This window comes from Haliaeetus albicilla, chromosome 4, assembly GCF_947461875.1.
Source record: "Haliaeetus albicilla chromosome 4, bHalAlb1.1, whole genome shotgun sequence".
In the NCBI taxonomy this organism is placed as follows: Eukaryota; Metazoa; Chordata; class Aves; order Accipitriformes; family Accipitridae; genus Haliaeetus; species Haliaeetus albicilla.
This window is the reverse complement of record NC_091486.1, coordinates 18,841,266-18,863,138: the sequence shown is the minus strand read 5'-3', so window position 1 is coordinate 18,863,138 and position 21,873 is coordinate 18,841,266. Positions and strand designations below refer to the sequence as shown.

The 21,873-nt window shown below is 66.5% G+C and overlaps 2 protein-coding genes across 7 annotated transcripts in view; both read right to left on the bottom strand.

Moving 5' to 3' along the window:
• SPEG (striated muscle enriched protein kinase) overlaps positions 1 to 13,670 on the bottom strand; it is a 40,086-nt gene extending 26,416 nt beyond the window's left edge. For 3 of the 6 annotated variants that reach the window (XM_069781188.1, XM_069781189.1, XM_069781190.1), the window contains exon 1: positions 12,816 to 13,670. In XM_069781188.1, the coding sequence (XP_069637289.1) occupies positions 12,816 to 13,224 (409 nt within the window). In that variant the 5' untranslated portion in view covers positions 13,225 to 13,670. Of the gene's footprint in view, positions 1 to 322; positions 358 to 1,691; positions 1,732 to 4,916; positions 5,205 to 12,815 lie in introns of those variants that run through there. The other 3 variants (XM_069781191.1, XM_069781193.1, XM_069781192.1) reach the window with 3 other exon arrangements.
• A 2,128-nt stretch (positions 13,671 to 15,798) lies between these two features.
• DES (desmin) lies at positions 15,799 to 21,525 on the bottom strand. The gene is made up of 9 exons (XM_069781187.1): positions 20,882 to 21,525; positions 19,069 to 19,129; positions 18,792 to 18,887; positions 18,543 to 18,704; positions 18,326 to 18,451; positions 17,394 to 17,614; positions 17,207 to 17,256; positions 16,869 to 16,951; positions 15,799 to 16,743 (listed from the first exon to the last, which is right to left on the bottom strand). Exons 1-9 carry the CDS (start codon positions 21,433 to 21,435, stop codon positions 16,702 to 16,704), a joined length of 1,395 nt encoding a protein of 464 aa, XP_069637288.1. The 5' UTR covers positions 21,436 to 21,525; the 3' UTR covers positions 15,799 to 16,701.
• Between the last annotated feature and the right edge of the window lie 348 nt (positions 21,526 to 21,873).

Sequence of the window (21,873 nt, the reverse complement as noted above, 5' to 3'; positions counted from 1 at the left end):
CCGGGCAGCTCCGGGAGGAGGCAGCGCCGGGGCAGGGGGCATGACTGTGACCTGTAGGGACAAGCTGCCAGCAGGGAAAGGCAGAGGTGGGAAAGTCCAGCAGGGCAAGGGCAGGCAGGGGAGGGCAGGCAAAGCGAGCAGGAGCAGCGTTAGATGATGGAAGGAAGGGAGATGGTGCTGGCAGTGGGAAAGTGGCTGGCAGAGGTGGCGAGGGGACAGGGAGGCAGGGTGGGGGATGGTGGCGGTGATGGGACAGGGTAGCAGGCTGTGGCACAGGGCCCGCTCTGGGGATGGGGCTGGCATCGGGCAGAGGTCTTCCTACCGTAGCTTTGTTTCCTGCAGGAGCGGAAAACTTCGCTTCCATAGGGGCAGCAAGAGAGAGAGAGACATCAACACCCGGTTATCTGCCCGGCCTGCGGAGACGCGGGGGGCAGCGGGGAGGGACCTTGTCCCCAGCATCAACCCGCACTGCCATGGGGCAGGGACCTGCCAGGACAGCACCTGCGTGGGCCACGACAGCTCGGAGAGCCTGGCACCCAGTGCCAGGCTTCAGGTCCAGGGATGGGTCCAGGACTGGGCGTTTGCCCATCTCAGGACCCCATGAGGAGCACCCCATGCCCTGCCCAGCCCCATGGCAGGGGCCAAGCACCCACAGAGTGTAGAAACAGGTCTGGCACCCCCAGACTTCCCTACCACATCTCCACTCCACACCCATGTTCACTGCACGCCGCTCCAGTGCTGCACACAGACCCTCCTCACCCACACACTGTCCCACCTGCGCAGTGAACGGCACCATCCCCTCCCCATGCCATGGCCACATCCTGCCCAGCAGGACAGCCACCTCCTGTCCCTGGAGCTGCTGGAGCTGCCCCGCAGGATGGCATCACCATTGTAGCACCCACACATCCCCGTGCTCCGCAGGTCACTGCAGCTTGGGGCTGGACCCCTCAGCCCATGCCCCAGCTGGGTGCTCCTGGGGGTGCTGGGGCACATGGACACATGAGTCCACATGCAAGCACCCTCTCTCTGGCATGTACAAGTGCATCCCGTACTCCACCGGTGGCAAGTGCTGCATGATATGGCCATGCCCCACAGCACGGCCCCGGTTGATAAAGCAGGGATGCTCAGGGCAGGGCATGAGTGAGAGCCTCCCCACAGACAGGATGCAGCCAGGCCAGATCAGTGCCACCCTAACGTCCCATCCCAGGAAAGCCTACGCTGCGCAGCCAGAGAGGGCCAGACTTTCCCCCTCGTTGCTGTCCGAGCCCTGGCAAGCTGCTGCAACAGACTGCTGCGGCAAGGGACGTGTCCCCTGCCCACCACCGCTCCCCTCCACTGCACTGCCATGGTGTGGTGGGGGGCCACGCGGCTCCCCTCAACCCCAAGCCACCCCTCCGCAGCCCGGCACACTGCCAGCTGCCCCGGGCACTGCCACCGCATCAGGGTCCCCAGCCCAGCCACGACAGCTGGCAGCCCCTGAAGAACCGGAGCTGCAGGGCCAGGAACAGCCCAGCATCGTGGGGGACACTGGGAACCCCCGGCTGACCGGGACCCCATTTGTGGCTGGCGAGATGCAGCCCAGCCCTGCCCAGCCTCTGCTCGCTGCCCTCCCGCAGCACAGTGGTGGGGCTGGACCCCATCCCGGCGCACTTGGGCGGCGGGGGGAGCCGGGTCCTGGTAACTCAACGCACCATGCGTGAAGCGCCCGAAGCGCCGCGAGTGGCCGGTCTTCTGCAAAGGAAAAGAGAAGAGAGTGTTACCCATGGCATGGCGCTACACGCCTGCTCACGCATGCACACTGCTGGCACGGCACACCCGCACGCACACACCCCATCATGGCACATGCAGCACCGCTCACACCCACAATGGCTCACACATGCACACTGGCACGGCACATGTGGTGCCGCTCACACCCTCCCGCTGGCAGGGCACACCCAGCACCGCTCACACACACACATCCCCCGGCTGCACACCCACGGGGTACCCACAGGCACACACCCCCGCGCACGCAGACAGGGATGGGTGTAGGTGGACACGTGTAGCACATGCCCAGCCATGCACACACACACACTCACACACACCTGTGCACGCACGCACAACCCCCCCGTGGTGATGGTGCTGTGCACCCCAGCCCTGTGCCGCTACCCGTGCCAGGGGGGGTGACACTGTGCCCCCCAGTCCTATGCCACTGCCCGTGCCCAGGGAGTGACAGCCCTGGGCAGCCTGGCTGCCCCGGCACCGCTGCCTGCAGCCAGCACCGCCTGCAGCAAGTTCTTTGCCCGGGCAGGTCCCCAAATGCTCCACAGCCCCTTCGAAGCCACCAACCATGCCAGCGTGGGGACGGGGCCAGCAAAGCGTCTTCCAGGTGCTGGCCGAGACGCCACCATGGGCACCGGCCCAGCACGGGGACAGCATCCCCCATCACCGGCGGAGGCTGTGCCAGCTGCGAGAGAGGCTGCCTGGCACAAACGGCATGGGACCGGCCCGTCTGTGCGGGGCTGGAGGCATGGGGGCTGCACTCGCCCGTGCCGTCTAGGCAGGCAGGAGGGACCCGAGCACGGGCAGAGGTGCCGAGAGCTCCCTGCCAGCTCGGCTGCCCTCTATGCTGCAGCCCAGGGCCGGGCACCTGCTTGCCAAGGGAGGGACCGGCTGAGAGCGACCCGGCTGTCAGGCCCGGCGTGCACCAATGCCACCGCTGCCCAGGACAGCAGAGGGATGGGGTGATCTCCAAGGCAGGCAGGAGCAGGGATGCGGCATGCAGACAGGCAGGGTTGGGCTGCCAGGACTGAGCATCCTTCCCAGCCAGTCTGGGTGACAGGGTCTCCCCAGGACACTGACGCCCCATGTGCTATCTCCCCAGTGTGCAGCCCAGGGCTGGACACCCAGCTTTCTTGAAACCCTTTGCTTTGCCAGCCCGTCCTGCCTCTCCACAGCGTCAAAGCAGGGTCACAGCCAGCCAGCCCCCGGGGACAGCCAGCCAAGCATGGCCAGCAGTTAGTTGCCCTTGGAAGAGCAGCTGGCTCATTTTGCGTGCCCCAAAGCTGCTGCCACTGCAGCGGTAGCCCCTGCTCATGGGCAACGCTTGGGGCCTCCCACCAGCCCCCTGCCTGCATGCGGTGCTGGCCAGAGGGCAGCGGCTGCACGAGACACATTTGTATTCAGGCTGAGCCAGGCTTCACCTCCCCTCCTCGGCTGACTGTGCTGGTTCTGGCTGGCAGCCCGTCTTCCAGGCCAGGGAAAGATAGATGAGTGATTAACTGCACCATCGGCGGATAATTCCCCCATTAAAAAATGAAAATGCAATTGAGTGCCATTATCGGGTGCTCTTGTGGCTTCCCCAGGGACTGGCGCCATCAGCTCCCATCAAATATGGTGACTGCACCCAGCGGGCCTGGGCCGGGCTCCATCGCCCAGAGCTATGGGGTGGCTGAGCCCCTTCCCCTCTGCCTTGCAACAGGTCCCTGTGGGCACCCCACAGCCTTGACCCCCCTCGGGCACAGCACCCACGCGCAGCTCATTAGGGAGCAAGTGCTGGGTGATGCAGGGTCACTCGGAACCAGGAGGTGGAAAGGGGGCAGGAGCAGCTCAGGGCTCACTGCAGGGCTGGGGTCTGGGCGAAGGGGCCAGCCGGAGAGTGGGGGGTGTGCTCCCTGCCTGGGATTTCATTTGCACCCTGGGAAAAGGGGTAGGGAACCCCCAGGAGCCCGCTCTGTGCCCAGCCAGCCCAGGGTGGGGAGAAAGGCTGGCTGGGATCGCACCCATGGGGCAGCAGGGTGAGACCTGGTGCTGCCTCCTTCCCCTGTGCCAGGCACAGATCCTCCCTGCCCAGGGTGGGGTCCTGCCCTGGCCATCCCTAATCATGGCCACGGCGCCAAGGGAAAAAGGGGCTCCTGGGACCATGGAGCACAGCCCTCGCAGCCTGCCACGGCCTGGCACGTGGAGCCCAGCACCACACGGCACTGGTGCCACTGGTGTGAGACAGGCAGACAGGGAGCAGGGATGGTGTGTGGTGGGGAGGCAGTGGGTGGCTTGCCTGACGCAGAGGGACAGCTGCTGTGGGTGTCCTAATACCCCCGGTGCTCGGGCAGCACTGCAGGACCTCACCCCACCATGCAGGCAAGCCCCTGGCCTTGCTGCCCCCAAGGGCAGAAGGGGCAGCCGGGCAATGCAATCCACCCTGCCCCGGAGGGACCCCCCACCACGCCTGGCTCCCAGCATCCCTGGGGACCTGTGTCCCCCAAAGCATGCCGCACCCCTGGGAAGGTGCAGGGGGGGTGACAGCCCCTCCCGGGCTCCTGCTGGGCCACCAGACAGGGTGACAGCGGGGAGGCCAGGGGCCCAGCGCCCAGCGGGGTGGGCTTGTGCGCCCAGGGGAGCCGGGGGGTGGGGGCCTTCCTGGAAGGATGCCCCCCATCGTCCCCCCCTCCGCCGAGGCCAAGTGACGTCCTTGTTCCTTGGTCGGCGGCGGAGCGTGCGGCGGGGCCCGCGGAGGAGCCTTGCCTGTGCCAGGCATGCTCCTGACGCGGAGGGGATGACGCATGCAAAGCCTCGTCTCCAGCTCCGTGACCACCGGCAGCGGGGCCGGGGGGAGCCATGAAGCAGCCTCCATTTGCTGCCCCGGCTCCGGAGGGCGAAGAGGGGAGAGGGTGGCGTGGGGGGAAGGCCCCGGCGGGGGTCCCAGCCCGGCTGCTGGCACAGGCGGTGCGGAGCACCTGCCCTCTGCCCCTCCTGGCCGGGCTGGCGAGGACAGACAGGCAGCTGGCGGCTCTGCAAGCGGGGCTGGAGCCGGTGATGGGCAAAGCCTTGGGAAGCCCCGGGTGGCAGCGGCAGGGCCGGAGGGACACCCCCATCCCCATCCCGATGCCCTCCCGCTCCCGGCACTGCCCCCTCCTCCCGGCGCCCGCCGAAGCCCTTACCTGGAAACGCTTCTTCACCCAGATCTTCTTCATGCTTCTGCAGAGCCCCGCTGGCCCGGTCACACCGGCTCAGGCCCGGCAGGACGCCAGCCCGCTCCTGGCGGGGTCCCCGCTGTCAGCACGCCGGGGAGGCAAGCGATGCTCCGAGCATCCTCCACCGCCGGCAGCCGGGGACGGCGGAGGGAAGAGGAAGGGGCTCGCCAGGTTGGGCTCTCGGGAGGGCTGGAGCTGTGAGCATGAAGCATCACTGGAGTGCTCCTCCCTCCATCCTTCCCCCGCCTGCCTCCGCCTCCGCCTCCCCGCCAGCCCTGGCACACAGCGACAGCGGCGGGGGACGGGCAGGGCACAGGTGGCGGGGGGCGAGGGCAGCCGCGGGGCGGGGGGGGGGGCGCGGCTGGGGCGGGCACACGTCCTCTCCCCCGCTGGCTTTGTCTCCACGGCACCCAAGGGTGCGAGCCCCCTGCCCGGCAATGCGGCTGTACCACTGTCCCCTGCCATCGGTCCATCCTGCCCCACCGCCCAGGCCAGGGGCTGCTCTTCTCTCCCGTGCTCAGCACCGTGGGGCACAGCGCACCACCGCGGCTCCCACACGCGCCCCGACGGGGACAAGAATAACACAACACACCACGCCAGCGCTGCACGCGACTGCCCTTCACGCGCTGCCCCCAAAGTGCCCCCAAATGGGGCAGCTCCTCGGCCACAGCTGCCAGAACCCTGCACGCAGCAGCACAGCCGCATGGTGTGCCACGGCACGGCCCAGCCAAGACCCAGGCTCACCAGCACTCTGCCAGCCTCCGCTCAGTCCCCCACATCCTCCAGCCATCGGCGATGCAGAAAGGTTCCCTTACCAAGACATGAGTGTGGGTCCAAGCACTGCTAACCTGCCTGCACACGAACAAGAACTAATACAGGCACAGTCTTTCACAGCAACCGCCCTGGCCCAGCACAGCACGTGCCACGGCATGAGCCCCCCTTGCAAACCACACAGCCTCCAGCCCCAGGCAGCCAGTGCCCTAAGGCAGACCTTGCACCCCACCCCTCGGGTGCCTCAGGACCCACGCGAGATGGTCAGCCCTGGGCTAGCATCACTGCTTTGTGGCTGGTGGGCACACAGGCTTGACCGGGGGAGGTAGGCCGTTGTCCCCGTCCATGTTGCATGACACACACGAGACCGCCCCTCGTGCTTGGGGTGAGGACCCACGGCACAGCTCAGGGCAGGACTGGGTGCCCAGAACTGAGCTGCAATGGGGCTCCCGAGTTGTGGGCAGAAGCTGTGGGTGGGGATCCCTGGTGAGGCTGGTCAGGCCATTAAGACCTATTAGTGCTCCCAGTGCTCCAAGCCTTCCCCAGCCGAGTGTCCCCAGCCCTGCTGGCCTGTCCTTGTTCTCTGGGTGACACTGCAGATAAGCCAGAGGGGCAGTCCCAGCCCCACAGCCTCAGTGGGGCCTTTCCTGCCTGCCATGCTCCCATAGCTCTCGGTGCCCTGCATCACCAGCTCACCAAGCCTTTGAGCCGCACAGCACCCATCAGTCCCCTTTCCAGGCTCCTGGAGAGGCTGCCAAGGTCCCAGGCCCACCGGCTGTCCGCGCTGCCCCCTCCCACTGCAGAGCATCCATAGGGACGCTGCTGGAAGCCTCCCCACCCAGCGCGTGTCCCTGTGCTGCTCACCTGTCCCCTGGGGAGCCGGTCACCCCATGCAGGGCTGCACACAGGCATCACGCTCCCCACGACGCCTGGCAGCTCCAGCAGCTTTTCTCCGCTTCCCCTCCCAGCCCATGACTCCCAACGTGAGGCTTTTCATGGCTCCATAATAACTTGCAAATTACCCAGTACAAAAGGAGCTGTTTATACAACATTTCTGACAGTCCTACAATTCGAGTGATGCTGCGGGGTTTCCGTGGAGACCCTGCACGTCAAGCGAGTCCCACAAATGCCAGAGCTGGCACTAAGGGAATCTCCTGTCAGAGCCAGAGGACTCTGCTGCCCCCCCCCAGCCCTGAGTGGGGACAGAGATGGGTACCCCCGAGCCAGGGATGAGCTGTGGGGCTTATGTCTGCCAGGGTCCCTGCACCCAGAGTCTCCCTGCCAGGTGCTCTCACCCAGGCTGTGCATGCCTGTGGTCCTGCCGCAGACCTGCAGAGCCTCTGCCTTTTTTTTCACAATCAAGTGGGATAAAAGCCTGGTCAGGGATGCCGGGAAGGAGCACTGAGGCTTGGGCTTGGCACACAGTGGTGCCAGGGCAAGGGTGCTGCCACTGCAGCACCTGCAGGGACAGCCCCAGGGCTGGCCCCAGGGAGGGACCACAAGTGCCCAGCCAAAACGCAGTCATTTGGGTATCCTCCGACTGCCAGGTCTACTGCCCCATTGGCCACGGCTCCTGGCTGGCAGGGCACATAGCACTTCCCAGCAACTGTGGCTCTGCTGCTTGGCTATCCCTCAGCAAAAGCCCCAGGAGTGGCTGTGGGCTGCCCCAGAGATGCCGTACCCCTGGGAGCAGCTGGGTCACCTCTGAGGGGCTGTGCCTGCGGTGGGGCCCAAAAATCCTTTCCAGAGGCAGCAGCACCTGCAAATCCCCCCGCAAGGGCAAAGCCAGAGTCCCTGCAGAAGGCATCCGGTGGGAGGTGATGGCAGTCTGCACCCAGCGCAGCCCCTCTGCCATGCCTTAGCCCAGGGGCAGCCCTGGCACTGCCCTGCTCCACTGCAGGACATGGACACAGGGCAGGGGATGGGGGCCAGCGCGGCCATGGCATGGACAAGGGGCAGAGCCAGAGAAGGTGGCCCCATTGCCATCCAGCTTCGCCTGCTGGACACGCACCGGCCCTGAGCGAAGCAGATAGCAAACACTTGCTCAAAATACAGCATTAATTACACTGCTCAGAGACCCTCAGCTCCCCACACCTTGCTGGGTGTCCCCGGCAGCTCTGCACGGATCCTGCCCCTGCACTGCAGCACCAGCTGGGCACCGGCCACCCGGCCCCGGCCACCAGCCCCCTTGTCTCGGCGCTTGAATAATTGATGGCAGCGGGTGTGTGCAGCCATCTCGGGTAGGAGGAGGTCTGGGCATGAATCTTTCATGTGTTTGTGACTCCTGGAGCTGCTGGGGAGGGTCTGCAGGACATGGGGATGTGCTGGGAGCCTGGGGAGGTGGGGACCATCCCCAGCCCTGTCCCCAGGAGGAAATAAACACAGCAGGATGGCCCTCATCACAGGGCAGGGCAGCACCGCAGCAGCTTTCTGGTTCTGGGGAAGAGCAATGGTCTGCTGTGACCCCTCTCCCAAGGGCCCGGGACACCCCAGGTGACCTCCCCTTGCCACCACTAGAAGGATGCCCAAGCACACGGTGCCCGCTGCAGGTGGAGGACACGGGGATGCGGGACAGCAACGTGACCTTGGCTCCGGGTGCCTGGGCATGGAGCGGGATGGTGGGAGGCATTTCATCTCTGCCCTGCTAGCCCCGCTCCCGGCATCCCCCCTGCCTGGGGCTGACAGGCTGCATGCAGAGGGCCGAGGGGGAAGCAGGCAAGAGTGCAGGCAGCAGGGTAGAAGCAGCTAGCCCTTTCCCAGTACCACTGAGTCAAGGCACAAGCCAGCAACCTGGTGTCAGGAGGCAGGAGGGGCACAGGGCGCGCTGGGCAGCCCCGGGAGGAGGAAGAGGCCGTCGCCCCATCACACAGCCCCAAGAGGCGGTGCTATATTTACCTACCCGCAGGCCTGGGTCTCAGCCTCTCGCCTGTAACACAAGCCCTGCAGCCCGCCAGAATCCAAGGGACGGCACATTCCATGGCAAAAATAACCCCCCGGCAGCGGGCGAGAGGGCAGGGGTGGAGGTGACTGACTGGACAGCTGCACCCTCCCCTCCGCTCCCTGGGGAGCAGCCCTCCCGGTCCGCAGTGCCCCGGGACGGGGAGCTGGCACACACGGCCACCGCGCCAGCCCCCTGCCCAGGTGGCTGGGGGCAGAGCTGAGAGCCCGGGTCTCCGGCAGCTGCTAGCCCTGGTGCCACCCCCGGGGCCAGGGAACGGGCACAGTCCCAGGGCGCCTGGCTGTGCTTGGGAACTGGCGGCGGCACAGCCGGTCCACCCACCGGCCCTGCTGGCTGCTGGCATCCTGAGGGCCAGGTCCAGCCCCGTCCCCCCCCGCGCTGCCCAGCCGCAGGGACCCGTCCCTGCACCAGCTGAGACCAGCACCTGGGGTGGCACCCCAGCTCTGCAGAGACAGTCCCTGCGCTGGCACAGCTGGGCACGGTGCCCACCCCACGGTGGGGCATGGCAGCCTGGGCTGGAGCCTTGCTGCATCCCAGGCTCCTCTGAGATGCAACATGCTGCTGTGCCCTGGGGCTGGGGGGAGAGCCGGGGACAGCAAGAGGAGACTAGGCAGCCCCAGAGAGACCCACGGGAGGGAGGAGATGGTAGAGGGAGGCTTTAGTCCCCATTCGGTCCCTGAGCAGGGCTGGCAGGGGCTCCAGAGGGAAGGGGCTGTTGGCATTAATCATGGGCGCTGCGCTGCAAAGTAAGGGACTAAAATTAGGCACTGAGTGAAATGGCCAGAGGTGCTGGGCCACCAGGGACACTGTCAGTGCAGCCATCCCCACCAGGGTGCCATTGCCGTCGCCACGCACCACCAGCTGCAAAAGCATGCCCACGCTGTTCCACTGTAACTCTGGGCGGGATGGAAAGGGGCCGTGCAGTGCTGCCATGCACAGGCAGCTCCTGCCCCCTTCCCTGCCCCCAAATCCAGGCGGGTGCAGGCTGTTCCCTGGGCAGAGGAATAGTTCCAAGGCAGTTTGATTGCTGAGTGCAGGTGGAGGCGAGTGGAGCAAGACCCTGTGCTGGGAACCCAAGACGGACACATGCAACCTTGAAACAAGAGGCAGTCCCAGCAGCGAGGACCAGGCAGTGCCGGCATGGCGAGGGAGGGCTGGGCTCTAAAAGGAGATTAGCTTGGGTTCTTAAGAGGTGATTTAATCTGGTTTACAGGGTAAAAAATTAGGAGATGCAGCTGAGAGGTGATAGAGGCTTTAGTGAACTTGGGGGCGATGGAGCCACAGTGGGAACCAGGGCTGGCTGGAAGGGTCTGGAGGGTGTCTGGATGGACCTGGGAAGCCCCTGGACCAGCCTGGTGCTGGTGTGAGAAGGGCCAACACACCCCACCTGCACCTGGGGAGCCAGAGCATGAGGGCGAACCTGCAGCAGGAGAGGGGCAGAGCAGTGGGACACAGTGGGGATCGTGTGCCCCTGGGAGCCTCTGCGGCTGGCTGCCCAGCCAGCCCCACACGTGCGCTTCCCGCTCCCCACGCTGGGCACTGACGCGCACGGGGGACCTGGGAGAAGAGCAGGAGAAAATCATTAGTGGGGTGGAGCGACAGATTCAGGGCAAGGGATTAGAGGAGCTAAATCAGGCTTGTGCAAGCAAGAGGGAATGCTGAGCTGGTGCAGGAGGAGCTGCCAGGGCTGAGCATGGAGATGGGCAGCACAGAGCCCCCCCACACCACCAGCAGTGACCTGAGCCACCTTGGGGAGAGCTGATGCTGGCCCCACAGAGAGCTGCAGTCTGGCCCGCATGCCGGGGAAAGAAGGTGGAGGACCAGGTTCCGTGCCCACCGGAGACCATGACCCAGCAGAAGCAAATGAAGCAAGGGCATCCCACTATGTCCAGACACAGGGGGCCAGGACCCTGAACCCAGAGAAAGACCTCATCCTGCCCAGGGCATCTTGCACATGTCCCCCTTACCCCATAACTGGCTGATAACCCAGCTCACAGGGCCCCCCAGGGAACAAGGACGGGGTGTCCCTGCCCAGCACAGGGACAGTGCAGCCACCAGTGGAACTTCCACAGTCCTCAGAGAGCTGCATCTCAGCGGGGAGCGTGGGGAGCCGCTGAGCAGCGGGGGCCTCCATGCTGGAGGCCAGTGAGCCACAGCACGCAACCTGGCAGGGTGTCAGGGCAGGCGGGTGCACAGCGGTGGCACGGCTCCTCCATTTCACACGATGACCCATCTCACCACTCTGCTGCCGGCATTGAGAAAATGGCCTCAGGGGAACAACACGCTGAGTGCCTGCGCCCTGCAATGGGGCCAGGCAATAGGGCTGGACCTTCCACCACATCCCATCACCTCCACACCAGCACCCCTCTCCAGCACCCGGCAGGACATGGTGCGCCCTGGGTGCTGCCACAGCACACCGCAGAGATTGTTCTGCCCCAAGGCAGGGGCAAAAACCACACTGGAGGCTGCCACGCTCCTTGCCCAGCCCGGTGCCCTGGAGCCTGTGCGGCTCCAGAGGCATCTCTGCCCCAGGGCTAGCTTTGTGTACCCACGGCCAGCCGGGGGGGAGCGCCTGGGGCAGGGTGACATTCACCCTGTGTGTTAGGCAGTCCTGGCTGTGCCATCCCTCCCTCAGCTGCTCCAGAAAGGCAGCAGCGAGGGCCAGTGGCTGGGAATCGGGAGCAGGGACAAGTGCGTCAGCACAACGGGAACGGGCACCTGGGGAAATCAGGCAGCGCTGCGCCGTTGGGCAGAGGTAGGGGGGCCTGGGCTGGCAGTGCCATGGAGAGGTGCAGCTGTACACCAGAGTGTGAGAACAGGGTGACCTCCCCCACCTCTGGACAGGCTGCTCCCACCCTGTGGGGCCGTGCACGTCTCCCACTCTCTCTGCACACATAGTGCCACGCGTCCGACTGCACAGTGTCATGGTCCCCAAAGTGTTATGCACAGTGACCTTGCGCAGACACACCACAGGGCAGGACCACTCCTGCACACTTCTCTGCTCCCCCTGCCCTCCCTTCAGGCCCATGAGCAGCACATACACCTTCCTCCATCCTCCAAACACTGCTCCACCAGCCTCCTGGCTCACACAAAGCGACTCCTCCTCTTCCTCCATTGCTCCCCTTCAGCACCGCGAAGGCTCCTTCTGCCCCCCCCGCCCCCGCCACCCAGTTCCCACCTCAAGGTGCAGCATCTCCAGCACACCTCCTGTGCTACAAAGCCCCAGGTGCAGCTCCTTCCCCAGAGCCCAGCACCACCTCCCTCACTCCCTGCCCTCGCTGTGCCCACGCAGATGGCACAGCTCACATCTCCGAGCAGTGCCACCAGCCAGCACCACACGTTCCCCAACACTCAGGTCTGCAACACCCCAGGGAGGTGGCATCCATCCTGGGGCAGAGGGGGCCGAGCCCCAAACCTGCCTGGCTCCTGTGCAGGATGAGGCCCACCCATGCAAGGGCCCACAGCAGCCCCCATACGCTCCCTGTGCGCCAGAGGAGCATGCCTGGCTGCTGTACCCAGGAGCGATGAGCAGAGGAGCCGCGGTATGGCTTTAAGGGGCCGGCAAAAGCTAGCTCCACCCCTGCTAATTAATCAGGCCCCGCCCACTGCAGAGCATAGGCTCCACCCACTTGACAGCCCCACCTCCTGCAGTGTTAGGCTCCTCCCCCCAGCCCCACCCCCGGAGGGTCCCAGTTCTCCCAGCGCAGTCCCAGTGCCTGGTACAGCTGCGATGGCGATGCCATGGGCAGCTCTGCCCGCAGGCAGCTGGTGCACGAGTGGCTTGTGCAGGGGCACCGGGGGGTACCAGGGACCGTGTCGGTGGCTGCGGAGGGTGGCACCACCGGTGACGTGCACCCGAGCCGCGTCTCTCTCTCTCCTCCTGCCCCGAGCGGGCTTGGCATCACATGCTCCTGACACTTCAGTGCCCGGCCCTGGCACCCTGCCTGGCCTGGCAGCAGGTACAGCAGCCACATGCTCACCCCAGCCTGCAGCATGGCAGGCACAGCAAAGCTCAGCCCTGGCTGGCCCCGGGCATGCACTGAGACAGGAGCCTGCAAAGCACCGCTGCCACCCTCGGCGAACTCGTGCCCGTGGCTGTGCCAGCACAGCCGTGCCAGCGGCCAGGCCGCCCTTACCTTCCATGTCAATGATGGCCAGCACGGCACTCGTCATGGCCTCTCCCCTCTCGTTCTCGGCGATGCAGGTGTACACGCCGGCATCTTCCTTCTTGCTGTCCCGGATCCAGAGGGTGCCATACTCCTCCCCGCGTGGGGCCAGCAGCTCCTCATTTCGGTACCAGCGGAGGCTGGGCCGGGGGTTGCCCACAGCCACCACCCGCAGCCGGATGTCGCAGCCGGTGCCGATCGCCGCGTTCTTCAGCTTCCGCGCAAAAAACGGTGCCGCCGGGCGACCCGGGCCCTCCTCGGGTGCCCCCGGCTCCGCGGTGACCTTGGCACGCTTCGGGGGGATGCCCGGGCTCGGCGGGGCCGCCCGGGGCTCCCCACCGGCCCTACTCGTGCCACCGCGTCCCTGTGCTCGGTGCATGGTCTGCAGCTCCCCTACCCCTGCCCGCGACCCCCGCTGCCCCGAGCCAGCAGTGCCGTGCCCCTCTTCTCCCCCTGCCTGCAGCCTGGGGGTGCTGGGTGCCTGCCAGGGGTGCCGGGGCAGAGGTGGCCCCCCGGTCCAGGTGCCCTCCGGTTCGGTGCCTCCCCCCCACCGGCTGCAGCCCCGAAGGTCGCAGCACCGTGGGCAAGCGAGGGGCTATTTTTAGGCGGGGGCTCGGGTTGCTGCTCGCCGAGCCACCACTCACCGAGCACCCGGTGCGGCGCAGCACCCACACCCCATGTTCCGCTGCGACCCCGAGCCCGCCCAGCGCCTCGGCACCTGCTCCTCCGCCGGCCTGGGTGCGAGTCCTGCGGGTGCCGGCTGCTCCCTGATCTGTCCCGCCACTGGGGCCGTGGCGTCCCCCCCCTCGCCCGTCCTGTCCCGTCCCACGCAGCCCCCGTCGAGCTGCGCTCCCTCTGCCCCCTCTCCTGAAGTGGCAGCTGCCTCTGATATGTCACATTCCTTGGCCGGGCTCCCCCTCTCCGCACCCGCCGCCTGGGCCCTGCAGCCCAGCTCCGCTTGCAAAGATAGAAAGGGGCCAGCACCTTTCCATATTAGCAGCGAGGCTCGGGGGGGACCCAGCCTTCCTCCCTCCCTTCCCCTTCTCCGACGACGGTGTCACCGGATCAGGACAGAGAGACCCTGGTGGCATGTGGAGGGAAAGGACACCGTCATGCTTCCTGCAACGCGAGACCCCGGGCAGGAGCCAGCCCCGCGGGGCCCCTTTGCCCCATCCCCAGCAGGCAGCGGACAGAGGGATCCCTGCATCCCTGCTCACCCCAAATCCAACCTGCCAGGAGGCCGCAAGTACAACAAAACCCCATTTCTCTCACCGAGCCCCTGCCTCACTGCCCTGGGCAGTGTGGGTCCTGGCCAGCCCCCATTCAAGCCCTGCTTAGAGCGGGACCAGCTCGCTGTTGGGATTTGGGGTGCCCCACGAGAGCTCCCACATGCTGTGCTCCAGGCAGCGAGCGACCAGGGACTGCCTGTGTCATGCGCTGCCTCGCCACCCCCGGGCAAGGCAGGGCTTCCCCAGCTCCCGGCGCAATGGCACACGTCTGGGCGCCGGGCCCTGGCCGCCCTCGCCGGGGGCTGTAAATCTGGGTGAGCAGGACGCGAGCGACACGGCAAGCCGCTTCTCAGCTTCAGGCCAGCCCCGCCGGCTTTGGCACAGCCCGTTGTCACCAGCCCAAGGGTGCTGGCATCGGTGGAGCATCACTGGCGAGGAGAAGATCCCAGGATCCCCGCAGCTTGGGTGGCTGGGGTACGCCGGAGCGGGATGCCCTGCCAGACCAACGGCCCGGCTGCAGAGCAGCTGAGCAAGCCCCGGGGTCTCCGGGGGCTGGAGGAGAAACCTGCGACAGGCTTGGGGGGCTCTCTCCTGCCTGCGCTGCCCGGCGGGCAAAGGGCTGCCCTGTCCCCTGCCTGTCCCCCCTTTGCCCCCCGCCCCAGGGGCAGAGCCCTGGCCCAGCCAGCCTGGGCCGGACAGGGAGGGAGGTGTCATCCCTCCCCAGGGCGGCCCTGGGGACCATCCTCGATGTCACAGGGCCACCTGCTGGAGACAGCCCTTGAGATCCGACACCCCCCCAGCCCTGGCCGGCCCCGCAGCCAAAACTGGGGTTGGCCACGCTGGCCTTTCCATCAGGGACTCCCCAGCCCCGACCCCATTGCTGGCAGCAGCACCCGCCCTGTCCCTAAAACGGCCCCCCCGCCAAGCCTTCCCAGGGCTCTGCTGCCTGCCGGGGGGACGGACCCTCCAACACCTCCCTGGGCAGAGCAACCCTGAATCTCTCTCTCCTGTGGGATGCTCGACCCTGGGTTCCCCTGCTGCATCCCCCATCGCTGGGGCAAAGGAGATGAAGCCAAGACCCCCACACCCCGACCACAGGGAGGGGGGCACATGTGTTGGGGAGGAAAGGGTGTAGGGGCCAGGTTGAGGCTAGGGGTTGAGTGTGGGGTGGGGGCAGGCGTGGGGTGGTGGGGCTGATGCCCATGGGGTACTGAGGAGGAGGTAGATTTGGGATGAGGGGGGCTCTGCTTCCAGGTCGGTGGCAATGGGGGGGCTTGGTGAGGTCCCAGGCGGGTGTGGGTCTGTGGCAGGACTGGCCCGGGTGAGGGCAGAAAGGGGACAGCTGTGGGGCTGAGAGCCACTGGGCCATGGTGTAAGGCCCTGGGTGTATGGGGGGACAGGGGATGGTCACCCAGAGCCCGTCCAAACCTGCTCAGGGGTCAGGTGTCACTGCCTCCAGTCCCAGCAGGGCTCTCCCACCCAGTGCAACTGGGAAACCCACCACCGCAGGCAGAAAAATGCTCTGGGGCACCTTCAGTGTAAGATGAGGGACGCACATGTTTTGGGGGGGACCAGCAGCCTAGGAAGAGATGGCTCGGGGTATGCTGGCCCCCTCATCCACCCCAGCCCAGCCCCGGAGGCCCGTGTGATGCCCCCTCAGTGCTGCCTCCCCACCACCCCATCCCATCCCATCCCTGCCCCAGAGATGTGCTGGGAGGAAGGGGTGATGCTCCACTGTTTATTTCAGCCGCCTGAAGAGTCACGTAGACGCAGTGGGGTGGGGATGCAGTGGGGTGAGGGGTGGGGGCGCCTGCCCTGGCCCCCGGGCCTCTCTCCAGCTCCTCTCCTTCTCTCCCCCCTCTCTCCCACTCACTCACTCCTCCTCTCTCCTGTGTCCACCTACGGGTACCCTCTGGGCTCACGAGCCTGGCCCCGCACAGCCTCCTGCTGCTGGGGGTCCCCGCGATGGGGGGGGTGGGCGCTGCCCTCCTCTGCCCCACGGGGCTGCCTCTCGGGCTGGGGGGACCACAGGACCCCAGCCCCCCCGGGCCAGGAGGGGGACGCAGGTTGGGAGCACCCTGGCTCCAAGCCGGGCAGAGAAGGGGGGGCTTGGCCCAGACCCCTCTTCTCCCCATCCCCAGCATCACCGCCATGCACCCGGAGAAGTGCCAGCTCCGGGGAGGCCAGCGGTGCTGGTGCAGGGGGACAGGTCCCTGCTCCCGTGGGATGAACCCTGAGCCCATGCCCCGTGTGGGGAGGGGGCTGAGGGGGGATCCAGAACCTGCTGCTGGGATCATCCGGCTCTCCAGGGAGCTGGCCCAGGCCAACCATCGGCTCCCCCCAGCCCCTCCTGCCTGTCCCCTCCCTCCCTCCTGCCGGCCCCCTGGCCCGGGCCTGTTCCTGATGCTGGCGTTGCTGCTGCGAAGCTACGAAAGCAGAGCGAGCCTTTCAAAACCAAAGGAGAGAGCCCGGGGGGTGCGGGGGGTCCGATGGCGGCTGTGCAAGGGGAGACCCCTCGGGCAGTGCCAGGGGAGCGCCGGGGGGCAAGGTGGGGGGCAGGAGGGGGGCTTGGCGGCAGGACGGAGGCAGGGACAGAAGGTGCCAGTGGGCTGCCGGAGCAGCCTCCTCTACAGCACTTCGTGCTGCTGCTGGGTCGCCTCGCTCACCACCTGCCAGGAGAGAGGCACCGTGAGACGCCATGCCGTGCCAGCACTGGAGCCCTGAGCACAGGGACAGGTGCCATGCTCGCCCCCCCCCACCTCTCCACTGCCCCCTGGTACCGCCCTGCGCTCACCTCCCCATCGCGGGTTTCGATGGTTTTGATCATCACGGTCTTTTTGGTGTGCACCTCGGAGCCGCGCTGCTCTGGGCTGGTCTCTGCGGGCGGGAAGACACAGGGGATGGGACCGCAGGGACATGTGGCATGGGGGCACAGCAGTGGGACTGGCTTAACACCCCCCTCAGCTCATGGCAACACCCAACTGAGTGCCCCCACACCAGGGGGTCAGTGTGGCACCCGTGGGTCCCCAACCTGCCAGCCTGGCTGCAGCCCCCCAGGAGGGAGATTTGCCCCCACTCCGGGGACCCCTGGGGACTGGTCCCAGGTTCTCTTCCTCACGGGGCGATGCTCACCTCGGAAATTGAGTGCGGAGGCAAAGGTCTGGTGCATGGGGATGCTGATCCTGTGGGGACACAGAGGGGAGAGCTCAGCGTCAGCCAGCCAGCCCCAGCCCTTGGGCAGCTGCTCATGGGGTGGGAGCCCCAAAAACCAGCTGACCCTGCTGATCCCCCCACCTTGTCCTGCTCCCCTGCCACTCACCGGTTCTCCTCGCCCTCCAGCAGCTTGCGGTATGTGGCAATCTCCACGTCCAGGGCCATCTTGACGTTGAGCAGGTCCTGGTACTCGCGCAGGTGCCGGGCCATCTCGTCCTTCAGCTGTCGGATCTCCTCCTCCAGCCGGGCAATGGTGTCCTGGTACCCGCCGGCCTCCCCTGCGAAGCGCTCCTCCATCTCCCGCATCTGGCGCATCAGTGAGTCGTTCTGGGGAGACAGGGGGGCTCAGCAAGGGGGGGACCCAGAGGGGACAGGGCTCACCTGGGTTGGGGATACTGGGGGGGTCCTAGGGGAGAGCCAGGGACCTGGGGAGAGCCGTGGTCAGTCCTGGGCTGGGTCCAGCTGATGTGGGACCATGATGGGTGGCTGTCACCCTCTGTCTGCCCAGCGCTGGGCAGGAGGGTCTGGCAGGGGCAAGCTGGGCAAGTGCTGGGCAACCCAGTGCCCAGGCCCCTCAGCAAAGCCATCCTACCCTGACAGCGGGGTGCAGAGAGGTACAGGAGCACCGGACGGCTGCCTAGGGCTGGCACTGCCACACTGGTGGCTGCTGACTGGCTCCTATGACTGTGACCGTGCCAGAGCGGGACTGTTGTGCCCTGTTTGTTTGCAACCACCTTCCCAGCCTGCAACCAGACACCCTGAGCCCTGCGCCCGCCTGCCTGGAGCCTCCCAGTCTGGGGCACCTTTTGCAATCTGTGCCTTGACGCCGGGGCTCTGCCAAAACACGTTGCAGAGGCCCAGACTCCCGCTGGGGGAGGTGCGGCCCAAATTTGGGGGATGAGTCCCCCCACAGCAGCAACTCAGAGAGCTGGGAAGAGCCCTCCACCCCAGAGATGTCCCAGAGGTCCCTGAGCAGCCCCAGCGCAGCAGGTCCTTGCAGGGAAGCTGGTGGTCTCCCTGACACTGCCTGCAGCTCACCGTGCCCTTGAGGGCATCAATCTCGCAGGTGTAGGACTGGATCTGGTGCCGGTACTCCAGCATCTCCTGTTTTGCTTGCCGCAGCGCGTCGTTGTTCTTGTTGGCCGCCTGCGTCAGGTCAGACACCTGGGGAGAGGCCAGGGTCAGCGGGCACGGCCACCAGGACAGCCAGGACCCACCACATTGGGGCCAGCCCGGAGCCCACCGCCACCCGCACCTTGGACTTGTACCACTCCTCGGCTTCGGCAATGTTCTTGGCAGCGATGCTCTCGTACTGAGCGCGGATGTCCCGCAGCGCAGCTGTCAGGTCGGGCTTGGAGATGTCCATCTCCACCTGGATGTGCTGCTCCTGCAGCTGAGCCTGCAGCTCACGGATTTCCTGGGGGGATAAGGCGACACCTCAGGGCACCCGCTCCATCTGCCAGCCCCATGGGTGCCTGCAGGAAAGGGACCCACCCCGACCTACCTCTTCGTGCACCTTCTTGAGGAAGGCGATCTCCTCCTGCAGGGACTCGATGCGTCTTTCCAGGTCGATGCGTGCCAGCGTGGCCGCGTCCACGTCCTGGGGGGACATGAAGTGAAGGTTAGCGGGGTTGGGGGGGTGCGGGGAATGTACCTAGGCTGGAAGGTGCAAAGCTGTGCCCAGGGCCATGCCCTGGTGCTGGGACTGGGCTGCTGGGGGCAGATGGGAGTGGGAGGGGAGGCAGGGGTCCCAGGCCTTGCAGTGGGGGACAGGTACTCACGGCTCTGAAAGCAGCCAGATTATTCTCAGCCTCCTCCTTCAGCTGGATCTCCTCTTGCAGCCTGCAGGCAGAGAGGGGAGGTTAGGGGGATCTGGAGGAAGCCCCGACCCCAGGCAGCGATGTCCCCCCAAGCTGTCCCTGAGCCCAGCGTGGCCTGGTGGGAAGACGGCGGATTGTTCTGCATTCCCAGCAGGCGGCGGGAGGGCTGGCGGGGGGCCAGGGGCTCTTCCTCCCATTCCCTATTATAGTCAACGCCAGAGAGAGCACAAAGGCATGAGGTCAGCTCGGTGCCACACGCGCTGCCCCGGCCCTTATAGGGCAGAGTGGCCAGCAGCGGGGGGGACGGGGTGCAGGATCTGACACGGGAGGCCCAAGGGATGGCCCCCAGCTGTGCCGTCCCAGGGAGAGCAGGAGGACAGACGGGTCTCAGCGGTGCTGTGCGATGGGGGTATGGAGCAGGGACCGCTGGGGTGTGAGCCCAAGGTCAGGGCTGGGGAGCCTGGCTGTGCCAGGGGAAGGGGCAGTGCCACAGGGGAAGGCGGCGGGGAGGAGTCGGAGATGCCCGGACAGGTGCTGGCACACCAAGTGGCAGGAACCTGACACCCGTTTGTTCTGGGCCCTGTTCGTCCCCTGATATTGAGGGGTCCTCCATGCTACCACCCCCAGCCTCCCAGCATCAGGGGCTCTGCCCCACCAGGACCCCAGTGCTGGCCATCTGGGGCAGAGGCTGGGGTTGCAGGGGGAGGCAGCAGCCTGTGTCACTCCCAGGAGATGGGGACTTGGCATCCCCAGGGCACAGGGGCCAGTAGGGAAGGTGCAGACCAGCATCAGAAAAAGCAGCTTCCCCTGAGCATCCGCCCCTGCTGCCAGATGCCCCCATGCTGGTCAGTCCCTTGGGGGTCACTCAGCCTGGGTGCCCTTGTGGCTATTCCCCCCTGGCCCCAGCCCCCTCCCCGGCACCAGCCAGGCCCACAGCATCCTTGGGGGGTCCCCTCTGCTCCCGGGGCACCGTGGACACCCACGGCAGCCCTGGAGCATCCCTGGCCTGCGGAAGTGTGGCCTCTTCCTCCCCTCCCTCCTTTGCGTCCGGAGCTGGTGGAGCACCCCCCGGGTCATCCTCCCCCTCGCTTCCGCCTGCGTGGCAGGCTCTGTCCATCTGTCTGTCCCGCAGGGCTCAGTGCACTCATGGGCTGGCCAGCCCTCCCTGGTGTGAGTGAGGATGGGGACCCTGGAGCGGAGCACTCCGATCTCCCAGCTCTGGGGGTCCCATGGCATCGCAGCCCGGCCTCGGCCCTGCTGCAAGGGAGAACACAGGGGACACCCCTACTGCCGGAGCCATCCTGCCCACTGGGTGCTGCCTGGGCGCCTGGTGAGGGCTGGCAGTGGCCGTCCAGAGTGCCCTGCTGAGATGCCCAGGCTGCGGGCACTTCCCTTGCCCTGCCTCATGCCGCTGGGCCAGCTCCCCCCAACCTGCCTCACGCTGTGGGTTGGGGAGCACCCAGCACTGGTGTAGCAAGTCACGGGTGCTCTTCTCCCTCCCAAAACTCGCAGGCACCGTGCCAGGACCTGGCACCCTGCAAAATGCCCTGCAGGCAGGTGCAGCTAGCGACAGGCATGGCCTGTGTGCTCTCCAACCCTGGGGGACAGCGTGAGGGGGACAGAGGAGCGGGACCACAATGGGTTCCGAGCACAGGGCACAAGGACAGCAGTGAGCACTCAAGGGGCTGCCAGGGCAAACTCTGCTACCACCCATCCCTAGGGATGGAGACGCAGGGATGGATGCCCACAGGGACACACCAGGGCCCCTCCTCACCTCTGCTTGAGCTTCTGCAGGTCGTCCAGCAGGTTGTCACGCTCGACCTCGACACGGGCCCGCTGGCTGGTGAGCAGGTCCACCTGGCGCCGGAGCTCCCGCAGCTCCTCCTCGTACATCTCAGCCACGCGGGTGGGCTCCTTGCCCCGCAGGCGGTTCACCTCGGCCACCATGAGGGCATTCTGCTGCTCCAAGAAGCGCACCTTCTCGATGTAGTTGGCAAAGCGGTCATTGAGCTCCTGCAGCTCCACCTTCTCGTTGGTGCGGGTCTGGAGGAACTCCTGGTTCATGGCATCAGCCAGGCTGAAGTCCAGCAGCTCGCCGGCACCTTGGTAAGCACTTTGGTAGGAGCGCAGGGGCGTCACGCGAGTGGCACGAAAGCTGGACAGGCTGGGGACAGCCGAGCTGCGGGACACCTGGTAGACGCGGGAGGTGACGGAGCTGCCGCTGCTGCCCTTGCCCCCAAAGGAGGCACGGGAGAAGACTGGGGAGGCACCGCCAAAGGTCCGGCGGTAGGAAGAGACCCGCTGGCTGGAGGAGTAGGACTGGCTCATGGTGGCGGCGTGGGGCGGTGAGGCTGGAGCAGGGAGCAGGCAGCAGGGCTGGCGAGCGGCCGGCAGCTCTGCGAGTCGTCAGGAGAGGACCCGCGACGCCGCTATTTGTATCTTGCTGACATCACCCGCCCCTCCTGCTGCTGGGCAGCCGGGGCATGCTGCTACGGCGGGGGGGTATGGCCACCACCCACCACCCCTCACAAGCCAGCACGGTCGGGCCATGGAACTCCGGGCAGGCGACAACGATGCCCGTGGACCCCGGGCACCCCCAGACCCCATCGGTGTATCAGCCTCCCCCCTGGCCCCCAGTGCACTGCCCTGTCCCTAGGGGTGTGAGGGGGGAAGTGGGGCAGGCTGGTGGTGAGCCCCCAGCATTGCCCAGACCCCCATCGGGGCGCAGTGCTACCCGCGGGGGGCCCAGACAGACAGATGAGCTGG